This window comes from Bolinopsis microptera, chromosome 9 (assembly GCF_026151205.1).
Source record: "Bolinopsis microptera isolate Bmic1 chromosome 9, MBARI_Bmic_1.0, whole genome shotgun sequence".
NCBI classification, from domain to species: domain Eukaryota; kingdom Metazoa; phylum Ctenophora; class Tentaculata; order Lobata; family Bolinopsidae; genus Bolinopsis; species Bolinopsis microptera.
In genome coordinates, this window is record NC_087080.1 from 9,140,816 (window position 1) to 9,154,877 (window position 14,062).

The 14,062-nt window shown below is 39.0% G+C and overlaps 1 protein-coding gene across 1 annotated transcript; it reads left to right on the top strand.

Annotated features, from left to right (window-relative positions):
- Positions 1-253: 253 nt before the first annotated feature.
- On the top strand, positions 254-2,515 carry LOC134820980 (protein SLC31A2-like). The gene is made up of 4 exons (XM_063831646.1): positions 254-442; positions 587-797; positions 1,112-1,232; positions 1,952-2,515. The coding sequence occupies exons 1-4, from the start codon at positions 323-325 to the stop codon at positions 2,154-2,156; spliced, it is 657 nt and encodes a 218-aa protein (XP_063687716.1). The 5' UTR covers positions 254-322; the 3' UTR covers positions 2,157-2,515.
- The last annotated feature ends 11,547 nt before the right edge of the window (positions 2,516-14,062 follow it).

Below are 14,062 nucleotides of genomic sequence, written 5' to 3' on the forward strand. Positions count from 1 at the left end.
ACTAATTATGTATCTATATGATTTTATATCGTTCATTGTGGACTCAGTATTGTCGACTCAGTATTTTGTGATGTATTTGTGGTTTATTTGTTAGCAGTGCTGCTGTTCTTTAGTCTCTACACTGTCATGTACCTTAAATTGCTATCTATCTGCTGATATTAGGTTATCTTTCTGATTATAATACCGCAATAAGCTTGACCAATAATCCGTATTTTCCTACATTATATACTATGTAATTTTAATTCCAAGTTATACTGAACTAGAACAGGATAACACAAGAACCAGATCGTGTTTGTAAGATTACGATAAAGCAAGGGTCGAAATGGAACTATCTGGGGACATGGACCACCATGACATGTCTGGTGATATGGACCAAGATACGGGTAAAATGGATACTGGTGGTGATGCAATGGATCATGGTGGAACTGACATTTCACACGGGGTAACGTCTTGTTCTCTTGAAATATATTCCAAATTACAGGAAATGTTAATGGTTTGAAAACCCAGATTTTATTCGATTTTAAAACTAGAATATGTCACTATCCCAATACTCGTTGCCATATTTATAACAGATCTCAACACCCAGAGTATATTCTACGCGAGCCGTTACGCCAGCATACTGTTTAAAGGAGCAAACACCACCTCACCAGCCGGCCTCATCCTAGCAGTGGTTATCGTCCTGATAGTGTCCATAAGTTTCGAAGTGTTGCGGAGGTACAAGGCTTACTTTGACGACCCACTGGGAAAGTGCAAGTGTTTGTGTGGAGGCCAAGAAACTGTGGTTGTACAGATGAGAGGTGAGTTTTTTTTCAAATTTCACTAATTTCGTTACTTTTGGTCGTCAATATTTGTCCGTAGCAATAATCGTATTTGTAGGCTTCGGATTGTGCTTTGTGATTTTAACGGTATGAAATTGGTCCGGTAAAATAAGTTACACTGTAAATTCGAACATATTGGACCATCTCTGTCACGGCTTTTAAGTGTATTTACATGTATATCACGCGCCTGCGTGAGACCTAATTCGAGACCTAAATTAGGTCTCGTGCGTGAGACCTAATTTCTCCGTTCGACCTAGCTACATCTTGGTGACAGTTACACTTCCACATTACAGGATCAGTTTTGGATGATAAACCTGGCGAGAAGACTTGTTGCCGAAAAGACGACGCTGTCATCTTACCCGGTACCTCTAAAAATGGTAACGCTGCTAAAAAGATACAGAAAATGTGTCTCAGGTATGTTTGTTTCATTCAAAATCATGATAAACAATAATAAAATGAAGTTTAAGAACACCTCTATTATATATATATTATAGTCAGCAGTGTTTAATCTAGTCAATAATCCTACCACTTTTCGTCCAGGAATCCGATTTATAGATTTGGAGCTCAGTTTATTACAGAATAATTTATGAGTGAAAATAATAAAATAACTAAATGATAAAATAACTGGTATGATATAAACAACATATATATCTAACAGTAAGACACGTGAAAGAATAATGAAACTTTTTCCCTAATCGGATTTGAAGTGATGCCGTTTTGGGTTGTCATTTTGTAAGGCACTATTTCACGCGAAATTGCCCAACTTTTTTAATCATCCTTTTTCCTGTAAAAGCTATTCTAATTTTCAATCTATTATATTTATCTAACTGTCCTAGGTGAAATCAAATTTCTATAGGCTGCTGTTAAAAAACGACAGCCGTGACGAAATTGTTATTTTGTAAGGCATGTTTTTTTGAAAGATTTCAAAGATGACAATTTTTATCGCCAAATTTACGGTTTTTCAATCAAATCAACCCCCGGGAAGAAAAATATACTTGTTGAACTACCTATCTGGATAATAAAACATGAACAAAACTCATTTTTGTACATTTCAGAGCCATCTCCTTTTTACTGTCATTTTGTAAGGCCGATACCCGTAAATAATAAAATAATAAAAACTAAATAATTTTCAGACACAGGACGATCTACACAGCAGTCTCAGTCACAGTCCACATGCTCTCCCTGACCATCAGCTACTTCCTCATGCTGGTTGCCATGACATTCAACGTGTGGTTGTTCCTAGCTGTTATCTTAGGATCTGGTTTGGGGAAGCTAATTACCATGACACTGATGGAGTATAAAGAGGAAACTTCTCAATCGCACTGTAACATGCCCTGAAAAAACATCTCCTAGCATGTTCAATGTTCTTATTTTACGATATATTGTTTGTTTTACCACAGTCAGAGGGAACACTAACAGATAAGGGGAGTTGGTCACAGTTATAAAAGTTTGGCTGTTTTAGTGATTCTTATTTAATATGAATTTTTGATTTTGCAGTCTTCGAAGATTTTAATTATAGGCTACAGCAGAGCCTATTGATAGCTGATGCCGGTACAACATCACTAGATTTTGAACAATTAATTTTGTTTAGACTTGATTAATTTATGTTTAACTTGTATTTCTTATAAAAACCATTTCAACATTCTTAAAAATCTGTTTACACTTTGCCAATACTTGTTCATATTTTCTGAAGTAAGCTTTTTCGACCGCAATCAAACTTCCAGCACCTCAATCGTATATTATGCGGGTGAGAAATTTCATCTTTAAAATCTGAAAATGGGAAGATATGATTTTTCAATTTTCTTCGGGATTTTGACTTCAGTACTTCAAATTTGGTTTCAAACCATCATCAGTTAACTGACTAATTGCTCTATGTGCAAAAATTTGTGTTCAGAAATTTTCATATTCGAAAATGGGACCGGATTTGGAAAATATGAATTTTCGTTTTGATGAAATTTTGCAGTGAGCTTCTCCGACCTCAATCAAACTTCAACACCTCAGGCTCAATCTTCTCATATGCCATCTATAATTGACTGTCTAATTGGTTGCGGGTAAGAAATTCAGTCAATGGACTGACCCTGCCCGCGCTACTTTACAAGCGGAGTGTATTTTGTATTTGACATTCGTCAAAATTTGTTAACAAAAGTTAACGGGTGATACAGATCGTAAAATATTTGTTTCAAATATCAAGACCGTCGACCCAGAAACCCTTACTGGCCAGGTCCTAACTTTAAAAGTTAAAGAGATAACGATTTCCAGTTTTTTGTAACATGTTCGTCTTGTAAAAGTAACGTTACCTCCCCATGAGGAAAATTTAAGACAGCGTCTCATTTGGCCGATCAAAAGTTTGCAACTTTAACTTTGCGGATTCCTGTCCTCTGATTGGCTGAATTGTGTCACGTGCTGTATGCTGGCTGCTTGAAGATTGGAATGCGCCACGCCACACGCGTGCACAAATCATGCCTAATGTCGCGCGAGCTCTGAAGAAAAATGAGTAAAATCATTTTTGAGGTCATCAAAAACTGCGCCAGAATTCAGAGAACAATTTCATGTACTGTCAAGCATCAAATCAATCCGATCTTCCCTGACTGACTTCTCGGTTAAAATAAGCCTGAAAAGGACAATTTTAGCTTTCTGACTTTAGCTTTAAAAATTTAAAACACACCAGCCTTTTTAGATACGATATCAAAATTTTACACACACCTTGAAATATGAAATAGATGTGAATAAATGGCGAGCAAAATTTCAACCCGATACCGCAAGAAATGATAGTTTCTCTATGAAACAAATTTTGTTTTTCCGAAAATTCCACTCTAACCAGGGAGAAATGCTCGATTACAAAAATATTGTCATACGTACTTGTATTAAACAGGAATTAAACATGAAATTACCAAGGAGAACACTAACGAACTCGTTTTGGCTATACATCAATTCATAAATACGTTCAGTTATAAAACAAAAGCCGAATAAAAGTATAAAAATAAAATCTTAAAATTTAACCGCGTTACAATATCACTAGTCATACGTTGTATGACCCGCCGCGCACGAAGTGCGCTGCTCCCCCTGTATCGTCGAAGACGATACACTATAGTGAAGCGACAGTGGGAGTCACCACGTGATACAAAATATCACGAAGTGGAAATAACTCATAACTAATTAAACTCAGCTGTGACCGCAGTGTAGAATGACATTTTAGGCTGGTTGTGAAGATCCTTCTTCCAGTGGTTAACAAATGTTTCGTATATGTGTTCACGAGCCGCAAGGGTGTGGGGTAGGTGTGGCTTAGCGACAGTGCTCGTCTTGATGATAGTAGACCATGCATCATACCAGGTAAGGTTCAGTTGTTTCTGTTCCTGAAATGTATGGTGCAAGAGGGTGTTCACGTTACCTACTACCGCTTGAGATGCTCTACAGAAGTAGGCAATACATTGAGGGATGACGGTTACTGTCCAGGGGGTTCTACCAGCTACTTTCTACTTCAACATTTGCGCGGGTTTCTTAAGCGCGCACGTACGTTTATTCTTGGCCGTTAATCAGACCCATGACATAACGCTATAGGTGGTAGTGACTGTAATTTTCTTCAACAATTACTGAATTATCCATCCATAAAGTGATTTACAAAATGACACCTAAACCTCGTGTTTCGGTGTTCACTTAAACGGTACTTGGCGGCTGAACTGTGGTGTCTGACGTTAGCCATGCAGCTAGATCGGACTCTGCATGATATTGTATTAGCAAATTTGTATAGTGTATAATTGTTTAGTGTTTATGATACTCTGCAACCTGGTAGCACGGCTGACACAAAAACAAAATGTTGCCCTGGCTTGTGCATAACCAAGTAAATAACACGCACTCCGATAAAAGCCGTCTGGAGAAACTCCGCAAAATGTTCATTGTAGTCAACGGGCACAAAGAAGCACTACTAGCAATTGTGTCCTTTACCCTCCTACATAATTTGAACATTTTTGTGGCTAACTCATTGAACAACATCTGAATTAAAATGTGTCTAGTATTAAAAGATTCAGTAAGTAATTTTTCATGTACGTTGTACACTGTAGTTAGTAAATGCAAATCAAACTTTTTCGATCAGCCGCGCGCTGAACCAGTGTTGCACTAGGTAAAAATTGTGTATATTTTGTTCATTTTTGAGTGTAAATTAATTTATTAATTTATCACAAATTATTTTATTATAATATAACCACTTATGTGAAATGGTTATTTTGACTTTAAATATTTGAACTAAATATGAATTGATTGTGGGTATAAAATAAAATTTGTTTTACTAAAAAAAATTTGTTTTACTGTATCTCCGTAGCAGAAGTTGTTATTTGCCTTTTTGTGGACACCCAATATCCATTTAAGAATTTTCAAGTGAGTAGTTTCAAGAGCATCTTTTGCTGCTGCTTTGGGAAGACTCGCTTCTTGATTTTTCGAGAGGATGGCTTTCACGATGTTGGATGATGGCAGCCAAATAGGGCATCCATATGTGGCCACTGGCTTGACTAAGCTATCAATGAGTTTTAGCATCGTGCTAGTGGTAAGGGCTCTCGTGTCAATAGTTCGTCTCAGAGAGAAGAATGAGCGAAGAGCTTTCTTCCTAAGTTCATCGATTGCTTGCTTGAAGGAACCGTTCAGGGATAATTGGATTCCTAGATAGCAGTATTTTCTGACTGGTGCGATGTCCAAGTTGCCTAGTTTGAAGCCGTAAGCACATTTCAGTATTCGTGAGCTTGTGTTAAAGACCATCACGCTGGTTTTGTTGATATTCACAGACAGCTCCCACTTTTCAGCATAGTCATGCAAGCAATTGAGCAGTTTCTGTAAGCTGCCCGCATCCAGCGCCAAGAGTACCAGGTCATCTGCCCATAGGAGGTGACTTACTTTTACACCGTTTAATAAAGGTACATCCAATTCCTCGATTTGTTCAAGTCTGATAGAGAGCTCGTGGATATAGAGTTTGAAGAGCTCGGGGGACATTGGATGTCCTTGTTCTGTGCCGATGGTGACGTCAATGGCTGCGGATAGCTTTTGAATCAGCTTGACTCGGGTTGAAGAGTTATTGTACATGTGGCTGATGCAATCGAAGAATTTGCCTGTTATGCCCATGTTACCCAGCTTGAAGTTGAACAGGAGTGCTTCCCTGCATATGCTATCGAAAGCGTTGTATGAACCGCCGCACACGCAACACGAGTGCGCGGCTCCCCGGCCCTGTATCGTAAAACCTCTACACCATAGGCATATGCATAGTGAAACGACCGTGGGGGTCACGACGTGATACTGATACAACAAAAATAGGTTTTCTCAAAATAATTTTTTTGGTGTGGAAACGGTGCGCTAGATGATCACTGAACTACCTATGACTATGAGGTAATTTGGGTTCGACAGTTTTGGTGTATGCCCCCTTAAATGAGTGTATGATAAGCCAGTTTTAGGACCAGTTAACTGCCTGTTGGGGCGCCAACAGGTAACGTTACGCCACTGCCACTGGGTAGTTTTACTACTACTATGCCATCAATTTAAACTCAAGTTCGTTTTTTGTAACTTTACCTTCTCAAATATTTGAGCTCGCATTTCATAAAGTAATTGTGCTGATTTTCATCACTGTTTAATATATAATGTTTATAGTTATACTGAAATGGGTGATTGGTCTGAGAGCTGATTTGCCAAAATCGCAATTAATAATCGATGTTTCTGACGCGACGCAAGTTCAACTTTCAAGTCGCGTTTTAAACTCAAGTATGAAGTAACTTTGTGATTTCTATTAACTTGATGATAAGTTATTGATGACAACACATATGGAAATATGAGGCTTATATATTTTACTAATGGCAAGGTTTTGCAGCCTCTCCTAAATCTGTAAATCATAATGTCATTTCTACTTTTGTATTTCGAAAGAGTTGAACATAGGTTGAAGTAGATAAAGACCGGTTACCATATTTCGTCTTGTATAACAGTCAGGATGGCCGAATGGTCTAAGGCGCCAGACTCAAGAATCTCTTGCCGTCGTACGATGGAGCATTCTGGTCCACGAATGTGGGCGTGGGTTCAAATCCCACTTCTGACATCTTTTCAAAAATTTCTCAACAAATAACATATCGTGGAATTTTGCGTACTTCATTGTCTTTTATTGGTCTATACTTATTTTTATCTATTTGTAATCAGATTCGATTATACTTATAGATCATCACTCGAAGTTGACTTGTGACATCATTGATCTGCAATCATTGGTACCTACTTGTATTGCACATGTATTATTTGACATGACATTCCCTCCGCATGCATTATGGGAAAAGCGAGTGACAGAACATTAAGCTGCATACACCAAAAGGCTCAGTGACAGTAGGACGTCGTTCAAAGTTTGGTGGAGCAGGTGGGGCTCAAACTTGGGAAGTTTGCTTGATGGCAGTCTACGTTCTCTCCTTAACGACAATAACTAACTTAAAGATTACTTGAAAGATGACTAGAAAGACATCACGCTATGAGACCCCAAACGCAATGAAAGTACCAGTATTTGGTCGCCGCTCAGCAATTAATGGTTGCAGACTGTGCTACCATTATCCCTATGGGTAGATTATGATAACAATGAAATAACGTACGATATCGTACGATTCGAGGATTGCGAAAAATCAAATTACACACTCCTTTTAATAATATCTTATTCATCACACAAATGAAAGTATAACTATTGTTCAAATACTCGGCGACCGATCGCTGTGTCAATATCCAATCAATGCTTCTTTGTCTTCAAAATGTTGATGAAAAGAATGCTCCCAAAATAACAATGATGGTGGACTATTATATTTAAGGGATGGTACGATTCGAGGATTGCGAAAAAGGATTGCTTCTTTGTCTTCAAAATGTTGACGAAAAGAATGCTCCCAAAATAACAATGATGGACTATTATATTTATAAGGGATGGTTCTTTGAACATAAGTCAGTAGTCACCTGCATAGTCTCCGTATCGCCCACTATTTGATAATACGGGCAACTCCAACAGCTTAAGAGTTAGGGGCCATCTACTATGAGGACGTCCGGCAAATAGTTTGTCATACCTTTTTGGAAAGATCAGTGAGTATTGCCTAAGTGCCATATTTGATGGTGCGCGGCTTTTGGAGCAAAATTAGCTGTAAAAGTCGCGTAATTTGACCAAATTCGTCCAAATTTGACCATTTTTGTCGTATTATTCGGATATATCTTCAGTTCCTTAAATGAGATCATTCTGGAAATTGGCGACGACCTTCCAATAGGGCTTTCACAACTGTCCGAAAAATTTGGTGGATATCGGAGTTGATATAGTGATCAAAATGGAGCAAAATACGCTGCTTTTAGCTGTAACATAATGTCTGATGGTTGGATATGCTTTAAATTTTTCGGACACTTTCCTTGTAAGTCTATGAGTAAGCTTACCAATTTTTGTTGTAATTGGAGGTCGGGAAGGATACTCAATATCTATTTGTTTGAAGAAAATTGTGCTGGCCGAAATCAGCGCTAAAAAACCATCCTACAGTCGGCACGCGCGGCTCACTGTCGATGGCGCACTACAATAGGGAGGGGGGTATGGTTTTGAAATTTCGGACAAATCCGGACAGGGGGGGGGTGGTTTCTGAAAATCCGGACATCCGGAAATTTTGACAGAATTAACGTAAAAAGTCCCATTTATTTCAACTCTTTGACAATAATTACTCTGTAAGTTTAGATCCCTGTATAGTATTTTGAACGAGTACTTAAATGTACTTAAATGTAATTGTGCTAAACTTGTTCGACACTAAATTTATTGTTGTCTAGTGACCCCGTGAAAGTGCTGGTGACGATGGGAAAGACCATAAACCAGGGATTCCTTCGGGAGCATGTAAGATTATGTCCAAAGTTTGTTTGCCAATGGGGTGTGTCTGGGTGTCAAAGATCTTCAAGGTGGGTGCTACTTGTGATGAACTCTAGAAAGATAGGATGGTAATACTCGGTCTGGCTGCCTGGAAGCCCACAGAATTCCAGTTCAGAAACCGAGTAAGGAGGTGCGGCTACTGATGAGAAGCCATATACATATATATGCTACATGAAGAGGTCTCCTCCTAGTCGTTGGAGTGGCCTGCATCACACACATCTCTTCTACGGTGTATCATGTTCCTCCATTCCACTCGTTTTAAAGCTAACTGTTTTACTGCATCTCTGTTGATGTTATCGACACCTGTAAAGTCAGCCGCATCCTCGAGTACACAGGCCATCCAGCCTTTGCGGGGTCGTCCTCTCAGTCTCTTTCCATAGTTTGGTTTCCAATCCAGTAGAAAATTGGGAAATCGTGTCTCTGGCATTCTGACAACGTGTCCGTACCACCTTAGTCTAGCCGAACCGATGAAAGTTTTAATAGATTTAATTCCCGCACGCCTGAGAACTTCTTCATTGGAGACATGGAAGAACCACTTTATCTTCAAGATTCTCCTCAGGGAGGTCAGATGGAAGACCTCGAACTGTTTCATCTGCTTTTTTGTTGTGTTCCACACTTCAGCTCCATATAACAGAATAGTAATAACACCAGCCTTGTAGATACGGATCTTGGTGGGCGTTCTCATAGTTCTACTGTTCCATATCTTCCAAAGCTGATGGAACACACCATCAGCACGCTGGATCCTGATTTCAAGATCTCGGTCAATAGTACCATCCCCACTGATTTAGTGATGTTGGCACCAAGATAAACAAAGCGACATACCTTAACATCGAGTAGCGAGTGTTGGAATCGTCCACTAATACAAATATGATCTATTTGATTCACAGTTAACCCGTTGGAGGACTGTCAATTCACCAAGCGTGCCTGATAAAACGTTGTAAAAACGATATTTAATCAGCACCGTCAGTCGGAGCGTAGGCTACAACAACAGATATGTTGAGGTGTTTGCCGTGTAACCTAGCTGTTAAGACCCGCTCTGATGTAGGTACGTAAGAAAGCCGGACATCAGGGAGAGGGGGTGGTTTTCAAAATTAGGACACATCCGGACAGGGGGAGGGAGGTGGTCTGAAAATCTGCGATTTTTACGGACGTCCTAAGTAGATGGCACCTTATGGTTTTGACCGATGATTTTATAAGGCAAATCCTGCTTTCTTCAATCATGCTGAAATTTCGAACTTGATCCAACTTTCGCATTAGAGCATAAAAGTAAACAGGGGAGAATTTAAAACTATTTCTAGATGTGCCTAATCAAATTACTCCATCAGACAAGATCGCACAGAAATGACGAGAGCTAAAATATTTCTCCTCCTCTGTTTGGTGATAGTAAATGTAGGCATGTCTAAAGAAAAGTCCCGTAATTTTACAACTACAAGAAACAATGGAAACAATCCGGGTTACATTCCTAGTGAACTTACAGGAGTAGTCGAGGAAGGAAAATCAGTAAAGTTCGTTTCGGTTTATTTTGATTTGTTATATTATTATGTATATTATTATGATTATGCTGTTCTCCCTCAATATGGACGAGTTTCTCCGTGTCAGTGGGAAGTTACATCAGTTCAAAACATGCACTTTAACTCAAAAGACGAAAGATTTCATCACAAAGGCGAAATGTTTTCTGAAGAACTTAAGTTAGAACTAAAAGGCCCTGTGTGCCCCGTGAACATTGATTATTTGGACTTTTATTCCAAGTTGTATCCAAGCCGTATAACAATGTCAGATTTATCTATCGCAGGGGGTGATATTTATCAGTGCGAGATAAGACAGAGCGCTAGGTGCGATTCTGATAGTGTGTGTTCGACTGATGAGTGCCATTGTACGAACAAGGGAACAAGCTATCAGGAACAGGTCATGTTCTGTCCACGAAAAGATGGTGGAAAAGCTTGCATTGCCTTTCACGATGTTTGTGACGGAATAGTTGACTGTGCTGACCATAGTGACGAGTGTCTATGCCAGGATTCTTATGAGTTGTTTTGTGATAGGATACCACAATTAAAGCGACTATGTCTCCCTAAACTCAAGTACTGTCTTCATCTTCCAGAAATAAAAGAGCTGAACTGCTCAAATCAGCCCACAAATATAAACTGTACTGAGATCATTGAGAATGGATACCAAAATGATCGTCCATTTGTTAACTGTTTACATAGAATTGAAAGACAGCTATTTAAATACGGAGATTCGTTAGCAGAAACATGTATAACTCAGTGCACCAATACAACTGAGCTGGAGAAGTGGAAATTATTTTGTCAGAATATCGAATTTCAGAGAAATGAGCCCTATTCCATAGTCTTCAAGTGCGAAAATGACACAGTAGCTTATTCAAATAATTCTTACCCATTGACATTTTTATGTGATGGTAAAATACATTGCTTAAACAGTGCTGACGAGTTGGATTGTCCAGGACGCTTTTACTGCTCTGTCAATGAAACCGTCACCTGGATAAACGAAAGTCTTGTATGTGACCGAAAGAAAGATTGTAGTAATGGAAAAGATGAGTGCTTAGGCTGCACCGTGGATGGTTCGGAGTCTGTTGAATTCATGGTCGAATCTAAACTCATCGCTGGTTTAGTTTTATTTGCAAGTCTGAGTATCATGATAATTAATATATCTGTTGGTCTTACAAATTTTCACGAGCATCCAACTTCAAAAGCAGCTCAAATAGACAGGATTTTACGGCTTTCAATATGTTTTTATGATTTTCTAATGGGCGTATACCTTTTCTTCATGATTGTCGCATTAATTTTTCTAAACGTTAAAGGAGATTACTGTCAATCTGATGAGGACTGGCGTGCAAGTGTAGCCTGTACGATGCTAGGAGTTACATTTTCTGTATCATCTCATGGATCATTGATTGTCATCGGCATTATGAGTATTCTAAGGTGTTTAACGTGCTCACTGGGGTTCTCCTTTAAAATTTCAACGAGAACAGTCTGGATCGTTACTGTGACTGTTTTTCTTCTCAGCTTTATTCATTCTATTGTACCTATTTTACCCTTTTATCAGCTCCAGAACTTCTTCCGGACAAGCATGATCCTAACAGCTGTGGACAAGAACCCCTTCATAACATCAAGAGAAGGCCCTGATATGATAAAACATGTCCAAAGGATCCACAGCCACTATTTCAACAACAGTTCTTCAACAGATATAATCAGGATCCTAGCTGATCTGAGAAATGCCAACATCACCTCCGACAACACAATATTTGACTTTGCAGACATAGGATACTACGGTAACACCCCACTGTGCATATACAATGTCTTTAAGGTTCAAGGTAACTATCACACGTACAAGGTCGTATACTGCGTAGTTGTGGCTTTATTGCTTACAGTCATCACAGCATCCTATACCATTATAGTTTTAAAGACAAAGAATTCCCGTCAGCATTCTGGTGCAGTCAATAATGACAATACTTCTCAGTTAACACTAAAATTGTCACTCATGATAATCTCACAGCTGGTCAGCTGGGTCTCTTTCATAGCCGGTGTCATCATCTTGTCCTATACCGGTGAAAACCCTCCTGCAAAAATGTTTGAGATATTTGCTCTGATCGTGATCCCGATCAACAGTCTTCTGAACCCAATCTTTTACAGTACTATGTATACAAATATTACCACATATTTGTGGACATGCGGAAATAAATGTTTTTCCACAAATACAATCGAGGAGCGGGTACAAAATCGTGTTGATAATGAGACTGGGATTGAACTGCAAGTTTTCAACTCGAATGCAATCACTTCGAACTTTGGATCACCACCCCATCAACGCAAACCACCGGAGATTGCTAAGCATCCCGACAGTGTTCCTCTAGATGATCAACCCACCTTATTAACGGGTGATACTCGTAAAATATCTGTTCCATATATTATATATATAGGACCGTCGACGAGTCCAACTCGGCGCGCGTCCTGGTAGGTTGTAAACCTACAACCCACCTTACTGAAGATCGCTGAGCACTCCCAAACTGTTCTTCCAGACGAGGAACTTACGTCAACAGAGATTACTGAACACTCGAAAAGTGTTCCTCCATATGACAAACCCACCTCACCGGAGATTGCTCAACACTCCAAAAGTGTTCCTTCAGATGATCAACCCAACTCAGTGGTTATTGCTGAGTAATTAAACAGTGTTTCTTTATTGACCAGTGGTCACTGGTCAATGACTATACTTCGGAGTGTAACCCATATCTACATGAGATATCTCTCTTTCTGTTTGTTTTGTACTTGTAGCTATGAAACAGTTATCTAACACCGAATATTTGTTTTTAGTACATTGTTTCTTCCTGTTCTTGTTCTGGAAAGTTGTTCCGTATTGTTTATTTGACCAAAAATTGGGTCGAGTGGACCGCTGCCAGTGTCTCCCTTTCCCAAACAAAAGGAAATGATGTTAATTTAAATGACCGTCCGCAAATGCAAAATGATACCGAGAATAAAATCGGTCGCTCACTTTTCTCATTCATTTACAGCTTAGGAATTGTAATACCTTATCGGACTTTATTTGGACGGACATTAAATGAACGGACATAATTATGAACGGACATTAATATGATTATGAACGCTAGAAGGCATTCAAAACCACCAAAAATCCGAATTTTTTCATCTTTTTTCGACGTTAATGAAGGAGACATTGAGACAACTGCAACCTCGCGAAGAATCATCTTTACTAATCGTCCTTACCTATTACTGCAGGCCACCTAGCTTCACCACAGCCACTTTATTTGGGGTAAACACGGACTTTCATTATGATAATTTACTGTTATTCAATTTAATACACTTATTGTTACTATCTTAATTTACCTGTTTTAATTCGTTATCTTCCAGATATAAATTCATATAAAATTCTGAAGTCCATAATTCCAATAGAAATTACTGTCCTAACATTATCTGTACAATGAGAGTTTGGGCTTGAACTCGTAACACTATAGTTGAGCACAATTTGGGATAACCTAGATTTTGAATTATATACACCTCTTGCTGTCCAGTCGCTAGACAAGGTCGCCTAATTGAGCCCTTGTCATAAGTTGTATGACCCGCCGCGCACGAAGTGCGCGGCTTCCCCTGTATCGTCAGGACGATAGTAGTAGTGAAACGACCGTGGGGGTCGCAACGTGATACAATTGAGCCCTAAGTGACATAAAGTGGCCCGATACGATGGCCCCACTTCTTGTCAAATTATTTTTGAATTGCAATCCAATCATGAGGTAAAAAGTATAAGTTGTATTATAATAGGGGGTGCTCCATAAAAATAAACTTGCTCGGATTTTAAAAATTTTTGTACCATTGTTTTCTAGAGACTGTGAGAATTTTCA